This window comes from Asterias amurensis, chromosome 17, assembly GCF_032118995.1.
Source record: "Asterias amurensis chromosome 17, ASM3211899v1".
Taxonomy (NCBI): domain Eukaryota; kingdom Metazoa; phylum Echinodermata; class Asteroidea; order Forcipulatida; family Asteriidae; genus Asterias; species Asterias amurensis.
Window position 1 is genome coordinate 14,730,773 of NC_092664.1, and position 20,321 is coordinate 14,751,093.

The 20,321-nt window shown below is 37.3% G+C and overlaps 1 protein-coding gene across 1 annotated transcript; it reads left to right on the forward strand.

Moving 5' to 3' along the window:
- The first annotated feature begins 370 nt into the window (after positions 1-370).
- Positions 371-18,649, forward strand: LOC139950185 (solute carrier organic anion transporter family member 3A1-like). Its single transcript, XM_071948825.1, has 12 exons — positions 371-489; positions 1,137-1,605; positions 4,171-4,385; positions 6,790-7,071; positions 8,480-8,644; positions 9,633-9,831; positions 10,846-10,999; positions 11,708-11,883; positions 14,289-14,353; positions 14,678-14,826; positions 16,370-16,465; positions 16,883-18,649. Exons 2-12 carry the CDS (start codon positions 1,259-1,261, stop codon positions 16,976-16,978), a joined length of 1,944 nt encoding a protein of 647 aa, XP_071804926.1. The 5' UTR covers positions 371-489; positions 1,137-1,258; the 3' UTR covers positions 16,979-18,649.
- Positions 18,650-20,321: the final 1,672 nt, after the last annotated feature.

Sequence of the window (20,321 nt, forward strand, 5' to 3'; positions counted from 1 at the left end):
TGATTTATTTATTTCACATCAAATTTGAAATTTTAGACATAAATATTTCGAGGGATGTTTTCGACCATCACCATTAACCGTGTAAGTTTTATGTAAATCTGTGATCTTAGACGCTTTATTTTTTACAAACTCTGTAATCTTCCTTAAAACATGCTTAGAATATTGTGCGTGTTTGAATGCTCCTAACCACTTGAGCAGGTGTCAAAATTTATAAGCATGTTTACCATTTAAACGCGTTTAAAAAGTAGCTACAGCAGTGTATTTAAAGTGTACGCTTCGCACCTATCAAGGGGCTGGTGGGCGTGGCTTAACGAATGACGCCACGATATGGCTTTAACGCTCCGAGCCATTAAAAAAAAAAAGACAAGCACAAAATCCGAACAATTGAATTCAGCAAAAAACAGACTGAGCAGAATTGACGAATTGAGTGTTTGACTTTGTAACCAGAGGAAGGGGATATGCGTTTCTGTACGGCAGTCAGATAAACAGGTATTTATGTAGTACACTTTTAATAAACTGTTTTCGTTCAACTGTTCTTTAATTGCTCATTGCTGTATTTTGTTAATGTTTTTACCTAAATGATGTACATGGTTTTACTGCTATCCGAGAAATAATGGGTTTTTTTTGTGATGGAAAAACTCAAACATTTCGCACTTTTAAATGGGCTTACATGAGGTTGAGATCATGTATCACTTCACTCTAAAAATGTATTAGTAAAATTAACACTAATTAGTCATACAAATGAGACATGATGTGATGTAAAGTAGTCAAAATCATGTCTCATAATGACTTAGTGTTACTTTAACTAACATTATCATAGTGTTGCATCTCCGCATATACTACATACCGAGGCTTTGCAATGTTATCTCAACTTCACTTTATAACAAGTGTTGTTATCATTCTGGACTGCCCTGACTTCAGATCACATGGCGGACATGGACTCATGGACCTTGATGAGGATATCATCAAGTAGCTTGAGGCCACTAAATTACAAATATAATTACATTCAATGATCACATTGGTCCAGAGATCGAACGAAAGAAGATGAAGACTATCATTAAGGAATATTACCCAAAGAGAACAGAAGGTCTTCAGAAAGATTTTCAATTAACAGATGTATCTTTTTCTTTTCGCAGATAACCACACCAAATTGAGAAGTGCACTTTGTGCAAAACTGATTGTGAATACCACACACCAACTTGCGAAGTGAACTCTGTTCGAAACCGATTGAGAAACACCAACTCAGATCGACTTGACGATGGGTTTCTTCAACAGTCCAGTCGCCTTCGGCTTCTGTCTGACCCTCTTCCTCGTGTTCCAAGTGAGCGTGGGGGTCTACATCGCTGGAGCCCTGACGACTATCGAGAAGCAATACCGGCTCACATCCTCGGTGTCCGGTATCATCATCTCCGTCAGTGATTTCGCTAGCCTGGTCTCCATCATGTTGGTGACCTACCTAGGGCAGCACAGCCACCGGCCCCGCATCATCGGGGTTCTGGGTCTCATGACCGGGCTAGGAGGGATCCTGAGCGGGGTGCCGCACTTCTTGTACCCGGCGTACAGGGAGGGGGAGGTGTTCACTGGTGCCGCTGCTCAGAATAGCAGGTAGGTTTCAAACGGCATTACCATAATCATCATCATCATCATCTTCCACATCGTTCGGCTGTGTTCATCCAGTGTAAGATTGTATTCAATTCAATTCAAGAATACATTTATTCTCGTAAAAGAATAACAACAGTTAGATGTATTACGGAGTAAAGCAAAACATGCCATTAAAAGAGTAAACATAACTAAATACATAGAGTATGTATGGGGCCGTTTTAATAAACAAGAGCTTGTAAAACAACAGGCAGACAGACAAAAAAAACAACAAGACAGCCAGACAAACAGACAAAGGGCGGAAAAAAAGACATGAAAAAAAACGAGTTTGTAATAATAGCGACAAGATGGCAGAACAGTTTAAGCTGAAATTACATAAGACAAATATTGAACAGGTTAGATGTGGTCCTCCTAGATGTAGCCCTCCTCATGTTGTTCCTCAATAAACCATCATATGTAATCTTTCCATCCTCTTCTCTAGATCTGTCTACCTCTTTTCCTTTCGCCTGTCATTCAGTACTTAATAGATATTAAATTTGCACTGGGGATAAAGAATGTTCTTTGGGATTTACCCATACAGTGAAATGTGTGGATGGGTAGGCCTATGCCAATTCAGTGCTGGCATAGAAACCATTTTTTTTAAACAAACAATTGGTAATACAACCAATGACAATGTCCATGTACATTTATCGTGAGAAAACGCAATGGTAGCTAATAAAAGCTGTTTGTAAGATTAAAGGGTCTATGTACTTTTTGTTGGACACAAAACACAATGTCCACAGATTTACGCTAAACTTACTTATTTAGTTAGTTTGAAGATGACGATAGTAGAAAGCTTCCCTGGAAATATAACTTGCTGAGGTGCTGTAGGTTTTGAAAAATGAGTAAAACAATGTCATGAAAATAATTTTCGTCTCAATGATCATGAAACGAAAATTATTTTAGCATGTAAAAACGTATTTTCATGACATTGTTTTACTCATTTCTCAAAAACTACAGCACCTCAGCGTCTAACATTTTAAGGTAAGCTTTCTATTATCATTATCTTCAAACAGTGTAAGTTAAATGTAAATCTGTGGACATTGTGCTCTGTGCTCTCCTCCAACAATGTCCATGGAAGACCAGATTATACCATCAGCAAAATACATGTATCTGTTGGTTTACATACTTAATAAACACTGGTTGTTATTATTACTAACTGGCAGGTCAACATGTAGGAGCAGTATAATAACAACCTATGTTTAATGAGGTGGGTGTCTTCTGTATTAAAGCATGTAAAACGTCTAGCCATTGTGGCCTTACACTTTCGTATTATACTACAGTGGCGTCCTGGATATCAGGGTACATTTCTGGGGCGGAAATTTTCGAAGCTTCGTTACTCAAATCTTACCTGCAAGAAACCACTAATTTCAGCAGATTCACATTCCATGGCAGCATATATTTTTCTGCGGTGGGTTTTGATCGTCATATATTCTTCACAAATCCGTCATTTTCATGAAATAATGCAGCTCCAAACGTTAAGGAATTCCCATTTTTGTTCGTACTCTCACACAGTCTGCCGTGTGTGCAGAGGAAGAGTCCTATATAGGGCTAGTAAAACGTCCATCCTGCAACATTTAAATTTATCTATAGTTACTGACCCGGTTTTTGTGTGACTAAGCGACTATGCCGAAGTAAGCCTACTTGTTAGTTGTAATTGGTACTAGTATGACTATACTCCTATAGTCGAAAACAAATCAAACACTTTCGATCTTGGCTGTGCTCCGTGGTCATAATGGGTTGATGTGGCTGGCAGCTGAATGCGCCATTGCTGAACACGTTGTAGCCGCGTCCTTCGCAATTCAGCTCTAGCTGCGAGTAAGGACGATTAGCCCCCAAATTATTATTATTATTATCATTATTCTTATTATTACTCCTCTGGAGGGATGTACTTAATGGAAGATAAATAAGCACTAAAAGGTTCCTATGGTATGTAGGAAAAGTATGTAATAATATTATAAAGCATTTATAAAGCGCCATATGACCGACAAATTGCTCAGATATGCTGTACATTAACAAAGTTACACACCGTAAAAGCAGAACAAAATGGTAAAAAGATGCATAATTTGTACAAAACAAAACAAGCAAAACTATAACGCACCCCTTTCAACAGGTTGGTTTTTTCTACATTAACTCAAAATAATTGCTAGCATAAAAACTTACTTGGTAACGAGCAGTGGAGAGCTGTTGGTAGTATAAAACTTTGTGAGAAACGGCTCCCTCTGAAGTAACGTGTATGAGGTGGTAATTTCTCACTCAAATAATGCAAACAACTTCAGCTGTAGCCTTTGATTATGCATCTGGAAGCACACAAAGCAATGCAACAAGGTTTGTTTTTTTCTTTCATTATTCTCTTGCAAATTCGACGATTAATTGAGTCCAAGTTTTTACAGATTTGCTTTTGTATGCATATGTCGGGATACACCAATTAAGAATACTGGTCCTTTACATTTATCAAACGTGTCCAGTCGCTTTAAACCATGTAAAACGTTAAGCATTAAAAGAAGTTCAAATTTATCTATATTGTTTTAGCGGTGCAACTAACCCTGTTTTCGTGTGCGACGCCTCGAGAGAAGAAGCAACATGTACGGCTGATGAAATCGGGAACTCTGGCTCCAGGATCGAGGAGATGTGGGCTCTCCTACTCGGCCAAGCCCTGATGGGATTCGCTTATGGACCCCTCTTCCCCCTGGCTATCACTTACATTGACGATCAGGTCAGAGGTACAACCACACCCTACTACATAGGTGAGTATTTTGGAAGGCATGCCTTTTGGAATAGAGAAGACAAATTATACTTATTAAAGGGGATATGTACTTTTTCCTAACACAAAACACAATGTCCACAGTTTTACATTTACTTACACAGTTTGAAGATTATGATAGTAGAAAGCTTCCCTTGTTATTTGTCTTACTGAGGTGCGGTAGTTTTTGAGAAATAAGTATACAAACAGTTTTCGTCTCAGTTTTACCATATGAAAACTAAATAACCAGTTATGCATGGTTTTGGTATAATATGCATGGTTAGTGGGCTTGTACATGCTAAAATAATTTTCGTCTTCCTGAGACGAAAATTGTCTTGTGACTTGTTTTACTCATTTCTCAAAAACTACACAACCTCAGTGTGTAATATTTGTAGGGAAGCTTTCCACTATCATTATCTTCAAACCCTGTAAGTTTAATGTGAATCTGTGGACATTTTGAAAAAGTACCCTTTAAGAAAATAAAGGTGTGTATTTGGAAAGCAGGCCTTTTTGATATACAGAAGAAAAACAATATTACTACCCTTAAAAAGCTTAGTCCTTAATTTAAAGTCGGTCCTTAGACATGAAACCAAGGTGATATTAAGAATTTGTTGTTATAGTTACTAACTGAACATTATTTCCTAATTCAAACACGAGAAAGTGTACAACATAACAACGAGAATACACAGATGTAAATACATAATGCAGAGAAAAATAGAACAAGCTTGGGGTCCATATAAGAAGCACTGCATGCTTGTCGAGTATAGCCAACCCATATTATAGGTTTTCTCGGTCAATTTCGGAAAATGAGCAGCCAATTTAAGCACCAAGCTATTCTATTTCGCGCGAAATCGAATGCTACTAAAAAAAGGTCATTCGATTTCGTTTTAGGATTAGTCAAAGGTAATGTTGCGTCATTCGATTTAACAAAATAATCATTCAATTTAACAATTGATTCATCAAAACAGCATTCAAATTCGCAAACGCTTCTTGAGGCGTATGTGTCACGAAAAAGAATGACGATGCGCTAAGTTGAACAGGTTGCTAAAGGTGTTTGACTCGACTCAAAACGAAATTGAATGGCCGAATTCAGAATTTGAAACGCAGTAACAACCGGAGAGGCAAAACAGCTTTAATTCGAACGCATGAAAATGAAATTGATTGCTCATTTGCCGAATTTGACCGAGAAAACATACACTATGGTTGTACCTGGAGTATCTCGAACTGAGGGAGGAATAAAGCTACAATGATCACAATATGATAAGCAAACAATGAACATTGTGTAAAAGAAAATGGCAAGATGTTGGATCAATATGAAACAATAACATGTATGGAGATAAACAATCAAATAAATAGCAAGGAATTAAAAAGAGCAAATCATTTGCCAAGAAATCAAGCAATCGGGTGAATAGATATACAGAAATGGTATGGTATGCGATTTTCATTGAATGCCATTTTGATCATTATAAATATTTTGACATTGCCATTAAAGGCAGTGGGCACTATTGGTAATTGTCAAAGACTAGCCTTCACAGTTGGTGTATTTCAACATATGCATAAAATAACTAACATGTGAAAATTTGATCTCAATCGGTATCGAAGTTGCGAGATATTAATGAAAGAAAAACCACCCTTGTCACACGAAGTTGCGTGCGTTTAGATGGTAAATCTGAGGTCTCGAAATCAAATTCGTGGAAAAATACTTCTTTCTCAAAAATTATGACACTTCAGAGTGAGCCGTTTCTCACAATGTTTTATACCATCAACCTCTCCCCATTACTCGTCACCAAGAAAGGTTTTATGCTAATAATTATTTTGAGTAATTACCAATAGTGTCCACTGCCTTTAATGACCTCATATCTGAGCAGACGATGATGGTATATTTGCTTCGACTGATCATCATCATCATCATCATATGGTTATTCTTTAAAAAACAATATCCCTTTGTGATCAAGGGTCGAATTACAGGGGATTATACAGATAATACACAATTCAAAAAGATTTAAAATTACACAAGTACGATTGAGACATGCAAATTGGTTCAGAGGAAAAACGATTAACAATATATACAAAACAAAAATAAAATTGAAAAAATAGTGAAACAGAAACCTGGATACAAATATTGTAGGCGCAGCGAGTCGGTGAAACCTCGAGTCAATCTTACGAAAGTAAACGACCAAACAAAACAAACGCATAAAAAGCCTTATAGTTCACTTTCAGGCGTGTGAGGTGAGGGAGAGGGCTTTTTCTACAGCGCTCCGTTCGGCATTAAAACTGTCCCAGAGGTCCGGATTTCCTAAATTGGTACCAATCACTACTAGACCGCCGTGGCAAAATGGGCTAAAGAACTGAATAAGAGAGAGATTTATCATATTACCTTTCATGCTCTAATCCTTCTTTTAAATCAGGTGTGTTCTTGTCTGCCGGTACGACCGCACCGCTCATCGGTTTCGCCCAGAACTTCGGATTCCTGCAGCTGTTCGTCAACTGGCCGGAGAAATTCGACTTCATGAGACAATGGATCGGGGCGTGGTGGATTGGGTTCATTCTAGACGGCACCCTCATCCTTCTGATCTCATTACCATTCTTCTTCTTCCCGAAGGAGATGAATCTGGATATTGATGAGAGTGATATACCGGAGGAGAAAAAGAGGAAAGAGGGACAGGAGATTAGAGGAGTTGGTGTTAAAGGTAAAAATGTGTTTCATTTATTTTTATCATTATGAGGAGGAGGAGAATAAGATAAAAAGAGGGACAGAAGATAAGAGGAGTTGGTGTTAAAGATTTAAAGATTAAACTGTTTATTGTCATGATAAAAAAACATGAAATGTGTCTCCCCTGTGTAAAGGCTACTATACAATACATACAAGAAAGGCATAGCAAAAATAGACAACAAGAATAAAATTACAATTTACAATTTACAGATATATATACAAATATTTTTGAAGTTGTTTATACACCTCTCTTTGTATTTATTTAGTTCAGTTCAGTACAACATTTAGTTCCAATTCCTCAAACAATATAAATACAATGTAAGCAAAGTGATCAAGTTTCAGGAACTTGGGGGCACAGCCACGTAGCACAGCTTGAGTGAGGGAGTGCCCATTAAAGACGAAAAACACAGTAGAGTTAATACAGACAAAGCAGGAAAAGCACAATGCACATATTTATGCATGAGTGACGTCACTCAACTCTAACCCAAAACGAGGCTATAGGCGCAGCCACTGCAAGTGGTGGCGAACGTGCCAATAACCTCATTTGTTTTAAAAGAATTATGACGTCATGCATGAATACTAAGAGAGGCGTATTAAAAACAAAGGTCAAAGGTTGTAAAGAATCCCAAAGAATTTTGGTCAACCCTGTGGAAGACACTTTTCATAGCCTAGAGATAGATTGCCCAAGCATAAAACCCAAACTGATCATGGCCACATATAGATTCGAACCCATACTCTGATGTTGTTGACATAAAATAGCTTAGGTGACACGTTGTGGAAACATACGTTTTGGTTAGTTTCAATATTATGGAGGCTTACTGACTTTCTTTTTTCTTTAACCAGTACCTTTCCCCAAAAGGTTGCCGTCATTCAAAAGATAGTCAAAAGATACACCAATGAGCAATTAAAAAACAGAGGAAGGAAAAAGAAACAGCTGGAGCCCGAAGGATGCCTAAAAGAAACACAGTTCCCGTCTAGAGGCTCTCCTCTCCAACTGGTCCTAGAGACCACGGCCCAATTCCATAGAACTGCTTAAGCACAAAGTTTCGCTTAAGCAAAAAATTTCTTGCTTAATAAAATCAGATTACCGGCCATGACTCCACTAATTGTTATGCCAAGTAGACGACAGCTAAATACCAGTCGCAAGCATTATATATGGTCTGAGAGTTTGGCCAGTAACATGTGTAAAATAAGCAAGCTATTTTCGTTCTTAAGCAGATTTTTTTGCTATAGCAGCTCTACATGAAATTGACCCACAGCTTTATAGAGGCTTACTGAAAGGAATGTTTTATATACCAGTGTATACCCCCATATAATAATCACAGTCATATGATGGTGTTGTCTTATGTTTGTTGGTTATTCACTGTGTTATTTTTCTACGGCAGATTTCATCTCTTCAGCTAAGCGCATCTTTACCAACTTCGTGTGGGCGATGATCACGCTTGCAACATGTTCGGAGCTCGCGGTGTCTGCTTGCTTCGGGTTCTTCATGCCCAAGTTCATCGAAATACAGTACAACATAGCACCGGCACTCTCGGCTTTATTAGTGGGTATGGACACTTAATATAACTATTAATTTTCTGTAAGCAAATCTTTGAGGAATTTGGATCATGATTTTTAACGTACCAAAATAATGTTCTGAACACTAAAGTTCTGATTTTTTTTTTCTTGTAAGATAAGGCATACTGGAAACAGACATGTCACAATTTTGTTTAGTTTGGTCTGATAAATCGAAATGCGCAAGAAATGAATGCCACAGAATCGGGTAGCAAACTATTCAATGACTATCACCTTATATAGGCAAAGTAAGTTATTACCCTTTTGGATATAAAAATTGGCTTCAACTCCGGTTTTGCAATCATCTGTTTGAATTTACTATACCACGTCTGAACAACTTCCACTGTCATAAAAAAGAAATATTAAAAAAATTCAGCCACTACCAAACAATGTCGCATGTAAGATAGATTTCGTTCATTGTCTGTGACATACTTCAAACTTGTTTTAATGATTATTTTTTTCGTTGAAAATTCTCACCTGAAAATTCCTTCAGAGACTGGTGGTCTAAGAGTCAGGGCAGTCACGAATGATGTCACAGTGGTTGATGATGGTTTGTGATCTGCAACATAATAAATACAAATAAAACAGTAAATATCTTGCTTTAATAAAAACTATTTGCGGTCTCCTGACAATGACTATAGTCTAGAGCAAGCTATGTTGAAGCGTTGAGACCAATATAGAAGAACTCACTCCGCGGTAATGCAGTTAATAACTATCCTTTAAGATAAAGTAGTAGTCCCAGCTAATTTTCTATACCTTCCGCCCAAGTAGAAATTAAAAAGCAGGGCAGTTCTTTTCAGAACTGAGAAGTCTCCCGAACAATCCGCGGTAGTAGACTATAGAAAGACAGTTCTCCAAAGAACAAACTCTATTTGGTAAGTATAGATACACACACGGTGTTCCCGCATTGACACCTCCTCATGCAATGCCTCAAATCTAGAAAACTATTTGCTGAATATTACCATACCCATTTGATAATAGGTATCATCATCATGCCCGCTGCCCTAATCGGCAATCTCTCCAGCGGTGTTATTGTCAAGAAACTCAAGCTCGACTCACGAGGTTGTATCTGGCTGCTCGTGTTTCTACAATCAGTTGGTTCCATCTTCATGCCCATCGTTTACTTCCTGTCTTGCCCGGACACCATCTACGCGGGTGTAGGCGAGAATGGCATGATAGAGTAAGTAACCTTATAAAGCAGGACAGTTCTTTTTAGAACTGAGAAATCTCCCGAACAATCTACCGCAGTAGAACAGTTCTCTAAAGAACACACTCTACCTGGCAAGTTGATACACACATGGTGTTACCGCAAACAATAATGTATATTGATACCTCATCATGCAATGCAACAAGTCATATGATAACCTTATACTCTGGTAAGCATATTTTGGTTGTGCTCAGCTACTTGTTTTGCTTACGGCTCTAGGAATTCGGGCTCAGATCTCATTCCACTTTTGACGCTGTAGTTTTGTGATAAGACTTTCTCTACTATATATATAGCTAAAACTATAACTCAACATTGAAAAGCACTGCGACAGTTGCAATTGCGTAGTGCAGAAAAGAAAATTGCGTCAAATTGCAGCCGAGTTCAAGAAACGCTGGGTTTAATCATATCTCGCTATCTCTAGGCAGGACGAGTAACCAGTCCTAACTTAGTATAGATTTTCTCGGTCAATTTCGGCAAATGAGCAGCCAATTTAACCATCAAGCTATTCCATTTCGCGCGAAATCGAACGCTACTGAAAAGGGCCATCCGATTACAAAATGTAATGTTGCGTCATTCGTTTAAACAAAATAATCATTCAATTTAACAATTCATCAAAGCAGCATTCAAATTTAAGGACGCTTCTTGAGGCGTGTGAGTCGCGAATTTTTTTTACGATACGCTAAATTAAACAGAGTGCTAAAGGAATTTGACTCGACTCAAAACAAAATTGAATGGCCGAATTCTGAACTTGAAACGCAGACGCATGAAAATGAAATTGGCTGTTCATTTTCTGAATTTGACCGAAAAAAACTATATTAATCTGAAGGTTCACATTGTTACAGTGCAAGGCCGAGACTCGTCCTAAGTCCTAAGATCAAATGCATGTGCAGCTTTTACACACAATACTTTATATATGCTATATAATACCACAAGGGTTATTCGTTAACACTTACACTATTTTTTTTTCTTCTTATACTATTTCTGAAGTACAACTAACGATTGCAACCTAGATTGCGAATGCTCTAGCGGCAGGTACGAGCCAGTATGTGGATACGATAAACTGACGTATGCTACGCCGTGCTTCGCTGGCTGCGACGGGAAAGCCGAAAACCAGACAGCCGATCCCATGGTTAACGCAACGGTAAGGTATCAATTTTAAAAACCTCGGGTCAAATTTAATACATTTAAACTGCTTCAGTAAAACAATAATTGAGTTAGTAGAATTAGCTGTTGCAAACAATATATTATCCACAACGACCAAATATGCAAAACGAAAGTTAGTGGGCCGACGTATCGACCCTAGAAAAAATTTACTTAAAGGCAGTGGACACTATTGGTAATTGTAAAAAACCTTCACAGTTGGTGTATCTCAACATATGCACAACATAACTATTAAACCTGTGGAAATTTGAGCTCAATCGGTCATCGAAGTTGCGAGATAATAAAAAAAGAAAAAACACCCTTGTCACACGAAGTTGTGTTTAGATGCTTGACTTCGAGACCTCAAGTTCTAAACTTGAGGTATCGAAATCAAATTCGTGGAAAATTATTTCTTTCTCGAAAACTACGTTACTTCAGAGGGAGCCGTTTCTCACAATGTTTTATAATACCAACCTCTCCCCATTACTCGTTACCAAGTAAGGCTTTATGCTGATAATTATTTTGAGTAATTACCAATAGTGTCCACTGCCTTTAAAAGTTCAGGACCGGTTGTCGTTAATACAAAGTGCTAACAGTAACACACATCAGTGTATGGGTGCAAATCAGAGTTCATATTAATTTTTTTATCCTTGATGCAAATTTCCATCTATTTTATCTCCACTTTGTTTTATATTATACTGTGTTGCAGTACTATACCGGGTGTGATTGCAGTGCAGGGAGTATCGACGAGGACTATGCCCGGGAGAGCACGCAGGGAGCATGTATTGAGCCATGCAACATGCTCTACTATGCTATGGGGGTCTTATTTGTCAATGTCTTACTCGGCTCATGTTCTAAGAACCCGTTGCTGATCGTTAACATGAGGTATGTGTGCTTTCAGATTGTGCTATAATAGTTAGTATTTAAGTTAATAAATGTATTTTAAAGACACTTCGGAACACCTTTAGTAATGTTGTCAATGACCAGTCTTCTCACTTGGTGTATCTCAACGTGCACAATATAACAAACCTGTGAAAATATGAGCTTAATTGGTCGACGAGGTTGCGAGATAACAATGGGAAGAAAAAACACCCTTGTCACACGAAGTTGTGTGCTTTCGATGGTTGATTTCGAGACCTCAAAATCTAATTTTGAGGTCTCGAAATCAAATTCAAATATTTTAGTGGAAAATAACTTCTTTTTTGAAAACTATGTTTACTTCAGAGGGAGCCGTTTCTCACAATGTTAAAAGTTTTCCATACAATTATTTTGAGGAATTAACTTTTGAATAATTTTCTGTATATATTGAAGCAATTTAAATTTTAATAAACCATCAATAATAATAGTAATAATAACTGTCCAATACCTTTAAGCTTGACCATGCCTAGGGTGTCAATTAATAAGGGGACAGTGACTTTATCATCAGGTGTCATAATTCAAAATATTTTCGTGATAAAAAAAACATGAAGTTTGTCTTCCCCGTCTATTGGGAGAAAACATTGCTACAATACACTAAATTTTCAATGAAAGTTAATGATAACACTTACTAATTTATTAAAATAATTTAGCAAAATTTAATCGAAGCAATGCCTTAACGTGTAAAACATACAATGAGATGAACAAGAATTTTTTTAAAATTCAATTCTGTAAAACAATCACTTTTTGGTCCCAAAATAAGGCAGCGGTATAGGCCCACAGTTTGAGATTGGTCATATCTGGGCCCAATTTCATAGAGCTGCTTTAGCAAAAATTCTGCTTAAGCAAAATAATCCATGCTTAGTAAAATCAGAATACCGGCCAAGAATCCACTCAAATGTTATGCGAAGTAAATAATAGCTAAATACCACTCACAAGCAATGTGTATGCCTTTTTTGTATGGCATGAAATTGTTGTCAGTAACATGTGAAAAATAAGCGAGCAAATTTCGTGCTTAAGCAATTTTTTTGCTTAAGCAGCTCTTTGAAATTGGCCCCTGGCCTTACTCATCCTACTGGCCGATTTATGTGCAGGGCGCCCCCACGGGAGATTGCATGTTAATGCTATAATTCAGATGGCCCTTAGCCTGAACGTCTGACGTCATTCTTCGAGGCCTCGTGAAGGGTACAGTACCGATACACACAGTGAGAAAACACGTTATACATTTGACTTCTAAACCGTCTTTTTTTTGGAGCGATAAAACCACAAACTGTGACTAAATCCTCGTTAATCATGTTCCCTGATGTTCACTACACCCATATTGTGCCACCATATTATGTGTAGGGCACCTCAACCATGTAAATAACTTAATATAATAGACTCACCGAATAGCTCGCTGTGCATGCTGGCGGCCATCTTGGAACCGTCTTGTTCAAATCTTATAGTTCATGCTACCACACTTGTTATGTACCTTGTAGTTCGTAACACAACGCAACACAACACAACACAACACGACAGAGTAGGCCTACGTCACTTATTCGATCCCAGTTTTGTAGAATGACCCACACCGTTCAAAGCTTTAAACAATACTCAACTTGCATTTTGTTTTCAGTTGGAACTGCTGGATGCAGCATACATATACATACAACCCTTGATAATAATTATCTCAATTTAAATTATTATTCTGAGCTAGGTTTTTAAAATTATAAAACGTTTAGTTTGTTTAGGTGCTAGCGTCTCAAAACCACCTAGTTTATTTCATAACTGTTCATTTTCTTTTCTTTTCTTTTTTCTTCATTTCATAATTTTTTTTTTTATTTATATACAAAAAAAATGATCAGGCATTTTACAGAAACTTGATAATCCTACTTAAATTATTGATACTTAAAGGATTCGGGTACTTTTTCAAAATGTCCACAGATTTACATTAAACTTACAGGGTTCGAAGAGAATGATAGTGGAAAGCTTCCCTTCAAGTCTAACTAAGGTTGTGTAGTTTTTGAGAAATTAGTAAAATAAGTCACAAAATCATTTTCGTCTCATGATATGATATTATGATGTTATACCAAAACCCTAGCATAACTGGTTAATACGTTTTTACATGCTAAAACTGAGACGAAAATTATTACTTTTACTCATTTCTCAAAAACTACACAACCTTAGTGAGTGAAATTTCAAGGGAAGCTTTCTACTATCATTATCTACAAACCCTGTAAGTTTAATGTAAATCTGCGGACATTTTGAAAAAGTACCCGAATCCTTTAAGTTAGAACTGTTATAGACACATAAACCGTGTAAGTTTTCACTTATACATCCATACCTAACCCCAAACCCCTCCCATATTCTACTTATTGTTTATCTTCTATATTTTACAGGTGTGTCGACGACGCAGACAAAACGTTCGCTCTTGGAGTGGCATCTTTAATCGGCCGGGCAGCAGGTAAGCAACGGGGGACTTATCTGACGCTAGGTGGCAGCAGACTTACAATTTAAATTTATTGTTCTATGTTTGTGTGCATGCTCAGACCGTGGAAATTTACCATGTAACTCTGCAACAAAGCGGACCTTTGTTTTCAGGGGAAATGCCAAAATTACAATGGTCGAGGCTTCGTAGTAGGGCACCTAATTTTGTACCATCCAGAATTTCCCATCACCACTGTACATAGTATGAGCAGACATACTTATTTCAATTTTCGGCAATTCTGGAACAGTTTTAACAGTTCAAATCTCAAACAAAATGGCATCTATTCCTTTTTCCATCCAGGTTTTTTGCCAGCACCGTTGTACATCGGAGCCCTCATATCTAGTACATGTATACTGGCGCGTATTGAATGCGGCGTGACTGGAGATTGCCTCGTCTACAACTCACAGCAGTTTCGACTGACTTTCTTAGCTGTTCTATTCGGTCTGAGTGTAAGTGTAGTATCAATAATAAATCATTTATCATATTGTTTAAATTTTCACAGGGTAGGCTGGAAGTGTTGGGGTCTTTTTCGTAAGACAAAATTCAATAATTATAGACAGATTTAGCTTAAAGGCAGTGGACACTATTGGTAATTGCTCAAAATAATTATTAGCATAAAACCTTTCTTGGTGAAGAGTAATAGGGAGAGGTTGATGTATAAAACATTGTGAGAAACGGCTCCCTCTGAAGTGCCATAGTTTTCGAGAAAGAAGGAATTTTCCACGAATTTGATTTCGAGACCTCAGATTAAGAACTTGAAGTCTCGAAATCAACCATCTAAACGCATACAACTTCGTGTGACAAAGGTGTGTTTTCTATCATTATTATCTCGCAAGTTCGATGACCGATTGAGCTCAAACTTTCACAGGTTTGTTATGTTATGCATATGTTGAGATACACCAACTGTGAAGGCTAGTCTTTGACAATAATACCAATAGTGTCCACTGCCTTTAAACTAAACACGGTTTGAAGATAATGATGGTAGAAATCTTCCCCTTAAAATATTCGGAGGTGTATTTTTTAGTTTGGGAAATGTAAAACAATGTCACGAAAATAATTTTTGTCTTAGGAGACAAAATCATTTTAGCATTTACAATGTATTTACCCGTTAAGCTCTTCGTTTAACCTTAAAGGCAGTGGACACTATTGGTAATTACTCAAAATAATTATTAGCATGAAACCTTACATGGAAACGAGTAATGGGGCGAGGTTGATAGTATAAAACATTGTGAGAAACGGCTCCCTCTGAAGAAACATAGTTTTCGAGAAAGAAGTAATTTTGAACAAATTTGATTTCGAGACCTCAGATTTAGAATTTGAGGTCTCGAAATCAAGCATCTGAAAGCACACAACTTCGTGTGACAAGGGTGTTTTTTTCTTTCATTATTATCTCGCAACTTCGACGACCACCTGAGTTCAAATTTTCACAGGTTTGTTATTTTGTGCATACGTGGAGATACATCAAGTGAGAAGACTGGTCTTAGACAATTACCAGTAGTGTCCAGTGTCTTTAAATCATATTTGTTGCCGGATGATTTAGGAGTTGTTTTAAAGGTAGTGGACACTATTGGTAATTGTCAAAGACTAGTCTTCACAATGTGTCTCAACATATGCATAAAACCTGTGAAAATTTGAGCTCAATCGGTCGTCGATGTTGCGAGATAATAATGAAAGAAAAAACACCCATGTCACACGAAGTTGTGTGCTTTCCGATGCTTGATTTCGAGACCTCAAAATTCTAAACTTGAGGTCTCGAAATCAAATTCTCGAAAACTACGTTACTTTAGAGGGAGCTGTTTCTCACAGTGTTTTATACTATTAACCTCTCCCCATTATTTGTAATCAAGAAAGGTTTTATGATGATAATTATTTTTTAGTAATTACCAATAGTGTCCACTACCTTTAAGTTTGAATAAATATAATAAACAATTTTCTGTGGGAGCAAAAATAATGTTTGATATTTCGTTTTTTTTTTCTTTCTTTCTGTATCAGTTGTTTTCTCTGATGTGTTTCATCTTTGCCACCATCAAGACAGAGATGGATATCAAAACTATAAAGAGAGAAAAACGAGATGGGGGATTAATAAAGGTAAACGAAACTCCTGTCATTATTCTGTCTGTTTGATGTTGTGTTGGGGTGTTTGTTTGTTTGTTTGTTTGCCATAACCAAGATAGAGATGGATGTCAAAACTGTAAAGAGAGACAAACGAGATGGGGGATTAATAACGGTAAATGGATTTTCTGTATTGTTTTCCCTTTTTTTCCCCTCGTTTGTGTGTTTGTTTGTTTGTTCCTTTATTTTTTTTAAGCCAATAAACAGAAAGGGAACAAACAAAAACAAACACCCCGACGGCCCAATAGCTAAAATAACACCAACAAAGGGAAAGTGTATATTATCCGGGGCATTAATACAAATGAAGAATGGATCACTTGAAAGTCCGCTCACGCCAATTTCATTACATTTGTGTTAATTGGTAATAATTGTTATGACTTCTTTTTCTCTCAGAATGGACTGGATGTGAAGCAGATTGAAGGAGCAGATAACCAGGGATATGACATGGGTATGGAAGTCGGTACACAGACCAATCTTACGGCATTCTGATCCATAAAACATTCAACCGAAGAGAGTATAGGCTCCATTTGGGTAACAAACACAATAACGCACTGGACACGTTTAGGTAATAAACTCAGCATACAAATTTGCCTCGAAAGTGCGTGGTTTTCCTTTTACTTTGCGAACCAACACGGTCGGCCGTTTATGGGAGTCAAATATTTGACTCCCATAAATGGCCGACCGTGTGAGTCGACGAGGTAAAAGGAAAACCACGCATTTCGAGTGATACTTGTGTGGATAATTATATTCTACTTTTAAAATATCTTTCTAATCAAATGCATTTGATAACAAACGGTTACAAACGCTTTTCAAAGACCAACTCGACCGATTCAAGGCAACGTGTTCCTTTAAGAACAAACTCTAACTGGCAAGTAGATACACACATGGTGTTACCGCAAACCAAATATACAAACAAATTAATGTTTCTCTTTGTCAAAGTCCAGAAGATTTACACAAAGGCCTTGCAATTGCTGCAATCGAAATCCAAAACGTGAAAACATGAAGACTTGCTGCAATGTCTCTTCGTAAAAACGACGACGACATGTTTGTGTTTTTATGAACCAAACAAACATAGTGAATAATATATATATATACATATATGTTGCAGTTTTTAAGTTTTTGTATTAGTCATTATGTTCAAAACATATACTTTTGCGGTTCAGTTTCTTTTTCGTAGCATAGATACATTTTCATATTTTCGAAGTGCCTTTTTAATACGAAACTGGTAACTGATAGTTTTTCTTGAAGTATAAAGAAAAATATATAGTAAAATAAATAAATAAAAAACAAATTTTGTTAAAATTATTGTTGAGCTTATATAAATATAGTTTGAAAATCATGTTTTGCATATATTGTTTGGTCTATAACATAATTGAATATTTTGGGGTTTAATTTGTATTTCATTCGACTTTTGTGACTTTTGTATTGATAAATACTATATCAATTATAGACTTTTAAACGAGCTTCTCAGTATACTAAGAAGTACCTTGTTCTATAATAATTGATCCATATTTCATATTTCACCGGGTCAGAATTTACCCAGACTCAAGGTCTCAGGGGGACAAGCTAATTGACATGTGTGTACTTCATGACCCGGAGCCCGAGTCGAACTGAACCAAAATCAGAGGCCAAATCCTCATTTTTAACCAGTGCCCGGGTCAGCCTGACTGTTAATGGAGACTTAGGAACGCTAGGTGGCAGTACACTTACCAGGTAAATTGCTTAGTTCTGAGCATGCGCACTTTACCGAGAACAATGGATATTACCTGGTAAGTCTGCTGCCACCAAGCGTCAAAAACGTATCATATTATTGGACTTCCCATGCGGAATCCGTGAACCAGGAAGCTGGCGTACATTTATTTTATTTTGTTTACTTGAAGTCCACGGCAGACCGCAATTATTTACAGGCAACCAGTTCCGGGAAACCTCAAAGAAGAGCAAACATCCATGTTTATTTTAATGAAATCTTCTTGGAACAGAAAGATGGCATCAGAAACAAATAATGTCTGTTGTACAACCGACGTTGTCCTTGTTTTGCAAACATTCCAGTTGATTGTCTCCAAGTTACCCGTAAACATGCCCTGTGTGATCTGGCCTAACTCCTTGTTTTGTTTGAATGGCACATACAGAATTGGTATAATATTGTAAATTAATGATATGTATAATTATGAAAATAAAAGTTTGAATAATAAACAACAACTTTGGTTATGTCAGTCAGTCAACAATTTTATAACCGCGGTATAAGTACTATTCAGATTTTTAACCGGAAGTATGTGTTCAATATTATCAAATTTAGGCCAACCAAGAAAGCTCCATACATGTACCTTTATTTAATATCTCAAGTTCGTCTTGTGTTTCTTGAAACTTGCTACAGCCAGTATAAATGGGGCAAGGGCTCATTAAGTGTGTTTCTTCGAATAAGTAAACTGCCCGAGCAGCCAATTTGTATTTACCTGATATTGTTCTGGTTTATAAAAAGCAATGCTGTGAATTATGACCCCCCCCTACCCCCCCCCCCCCCCCAAATCCTCCTCTCCCTTTACACCGAGGTACTTGTCTAACGCAGGTCAAAAACGCTCGATAGTTTTATTATTATTATTTTTATTTCATTTTTTGATTTTTTTTTTTTTTTTTTTCCCCGGGGTGGGGGGGGGGGGGGGATGGGGTCAGCTTACATCCTCTGTTAAGTCAAGGGTTGTTTTGCTCACAACCAGTTCAGTATAAGGACAATTTAGAAAGTATGATACTCTAATAGTCACATCCATTAAGTGATGGTAAGTAACCCCGACGGTGACTAGAGCGGGCTAGTCAAAACATTGAGACCAATCTAAGAACTGACACCGCGGTTGACAGTTAATAACGATCCTATAAGCTAAAGGTCCCAGCCGATTTTCTACTTTCCGCCCAGGTAGTAGTAAAAAAGCAGGACAGTTCTGTTCAGCACTACAAGGCTCCCGAACAAACTGCTCCGCGGTAGAAAATTATATAGCAAGACAGTTCTCTAAAGAACAGATTCTACCTGGCAAACAAACAAACAAACCAACATGTGTCACCGCGAACCAAATATATATCGATACCTCACCATGCAATGCCTAAAATCACAGACATTTAGTTCATTCATTGACCCTAGAGTACTAGCAGCTCATTGTTAACATCTCTTTTATCTTCACGGTCGAGAAAGAAGAACGGTTGAGAAATTACACTTGTGACTCGGCCATTCTTTTGAATTTACCTTTGCCCTTAAAGGTACGCTCATAAATCAGAATATCTCACTGTTTTCAAACTACTGCAAATTGTCCTTATTTGTTTTACTGAATAAGTGGGTCCACATTGTGTTTGTCGGATATTACCAGCTGAATGGGATTTCATTTGCTTACGGGTGCTGAACATGGGTCGTCGAGCGCCACCCGAGGGGTCATCGAGGGGTACAACTCGTTTCTTCTTAATTCAGAGATAAAGGAAGATACAAGACTTTGTTCTTTGCACTATGATTAGGCTACATGTTTTTGGGGCAGCAATGGGTTTATTATAAATTTACCCGTTATAGTGGTTGTGAGATATGATACAAGTCGAGGGGTTTAAAGCAATCGTAAAACATCGGTAAACAGTATTGTCTAAAGGGCCACACTTCGTGTATCACAACTTATATTATAAAATTACAAACCTGTGAAAATTTAGGCTCAATCGGTCATCGGAGTTGGGAAAAATGAACGGGAAAACTCACCCTTGTTTCAACGCGTTTCGCCGTGTCATGCTCGGACATGTGTGTAAAATAAATCCGTTATTCTCAATATTGAGAATTGATAATTGTTTTTAATGTTTTCTCAAAAAG

What these genes read in the sequence shown, in the direction of transcription:
- LOC139950185 (XM_071948825.1), top strand. Translation starts at nt 1,259, where the DNA reads ATGGGTTTCTTCAACAGTCCAGTCGCCTTCGGCTTCTGTCTGACCCTC. An exon ending in ATCCCATGGTTAACGCAACG is followed by an intron (nt 11,000 to 11,707) that starts GTAAGGTATCAA and finishes ACTGTGTTGCAG; the next exon opens with TACTATACCGGGTGTGATTG. An exon ending in TTTAATCGGCCGGGCAGCAG is followed by an intron (nt 14,354 to 14,677) that starts GTAAGCAACGGG and finishes TTTTCCATCCAG; the next exon opens with GTTTTTTGCCAGCACCGTTG.